General features: G+C 63.6%; 1 protein-coding gene across 1 annotated transcript in view; it reads left to right on the top strand.

Annotated features, from left to right (window-relative positions):
* APBB3 (amyloid beta (A4) precursor protein-binding, family B, member 3) overlaps positions 1-1,326 on the top strand; it is a gene marked incomplete at both ends in the record, with an annotated part of 1,591 nt that extends 265 nt beyond the window's left edge. The window contains 6 exons of the mRNA XM_010151945.1: positions 62-67; positions 161-275; positions 362-449; positions 616-699; positions 876-991; positions 1,144-1,326. Coding sequence (XP_010150247.1) covers positions 62-67; positions 161-275; positions 362-449; positions 616-699; positions 876-991; positions 1,144-1,326 — 592 coding nt within the window. The remainder of the gene's footprint in view (positions 1-61; positions 68-160; positions 276-361; positions 450-615; positions 700-875; positions 992-1,143) is intronic.
* Between the last annotated feature and the right edge of the window lie 328 nt (positions 1,327-1,654).

The following is a 1,654-nucleotide window of genomic DNA, read 5'->3' as shown; positions in this document are numbered from 1 at the left end:
AAAGCACCCCAGCAGTAACCTGTCCCCTCTCCTCCCTCCCTGACTGCCGCTGCGGCTGCAGGGACAGGTAACGGGGTGAGGGGCTGGGTGGTGGTGTGCGGGGTGCGGTTGGGGTTGCTGCCTTTGCCATGGTCTCACTGGCTTGCTCATGGCCTTGCAGAGACTTCGCCTTTGTGGCCAGTGACAAGGACACCTGCATCCTCAAGTGTCATGTCTTCCACTGCAATGTGCCTGCCAAGGGCATTGCCAAGGCCCTGCATGAGATGTGCTCCAAGGTAGGATGCTGAGGCCCTGGTGGGTGTGGGCATGGCCCAGGGGTCTCAGGGGTGAGTGGAGGCACCTGGACCCCCGTCTCTTGCAGATCGTGGCTGAGCGAGCCATAGCGAGCAGCAAGCCGCCATGTGCCACCACGCTGGAGCCTGTATCCATTGAGAATGTGCCACTGCAAGGTACCATTCCCTGGCACTGCTGGCTGCTCCCCCTGCCCAAAGTCTGCCCTCAGGCAGCAGGATGCCCAGCAGCCATAGCCCTTTGGCCTGCCCAGCTGTGTCCTCGGGGTCCTCGGGGATGGGGGGACATACGGGGGTGTCCCCACCACCTCTAATGTCCTGGTAGTGGATATCCTGGAAGCGGTGAGGCAGTCAATGCAGACCTATGAGGCACTGTACATCGGCAGCCTGACTGTGCCCAGGGCCATGGGTAAGTGCAACTGGCCCCGCCGCAGCCAGGGGATGCCCGAGAACCCCCCGCAATGGGGCAGCTGAGCAGCTGTGCCCCGGGCAGTCCTTGCCTGGGGGGCTGGCTGGCAGCACCCGGCCTGCAGCATGCTCACAGCTGTGGCACAGGATGATGGGATGGGGTCTCCTGCTCCCCAGGGATGGATGTCCTGAATGAAGCCATTGAGAAGCTGATGAGGGGCCCTGGGCGGAAGCACTGGACACCCTCGCTCATCCGAGTATCTGACACAGCCATGAGGGTGCACCATGCACAGGTGGGGAGGGGGATGAAGGACTCAGGCTGAAGCAGGCTCCCTGCTGCCATTGGAGTGGGACAGGCAACCCCCTGGCAGAGGGGACCTGGGATGGGGGGGCAGGGCTGCCTGGAGCGTGGCCAGGGGTGGATGGGCCCCCGGGGTTCCCACAGGAGGATGAGGAGGCGACACACATCTGGGAGTGCCAGGTGCGGTACGTGACCTTCCTGGGAGTGGGCCGGGATGCCCACACCTTCGCACTCATCGTGGACACAGGGCGATGCTTCCAGTGCGTGGCCTTCTGGTGTGAGCCCGATGCCGGCATCATCTCGGAGGCTGTGCAGGCAGCCTGCATGGTGAGCTGGGATTTGGGTGTCCCCCAGTTTCCCCGACTTCCTAGCCCTCTGGGGACACCCAGAGGAGGAGGCAAGGGCTGGGGTCAGGGGAGGGCAAAGCTGGGGGCCTGGGTGGGATGCCCAACCCTGGGGAGGGCAGCAGGAGTAGGAGGGAGCTGTGTCCAACCTACAGCCTTGTCATATTGTGTCCCCCATGGCCAGACCATGCTGCATGTAACCCCACACTGTGCTGTGTCCTGCCCCATGGTGATGCCACCCCTTGTCTGACTCCACGGCCACACCACGATATGTCTGACACCCACAGTGATGCCACCTCCTGTCCCACCCC

This window comes from Eurypyga helias, unplaced genomic scaffold (assembly GCF_000690775.1).
Source record: "Eurypyga helias isolate BGI_N326 unplaced genomic scaffold, ASM69077v1 scaffold27295, whole genome shotgun sequence".
NCBI classification, from domain to species: Eukaryota; Metazoa; Chordata; class Aves; order Eurypygiformes; family Eurypygidae; genus Eurypyga; species Eurypyga helias.
This window is presented reverse-complemented; position numbering and strand designations above follow the sequence as displayed.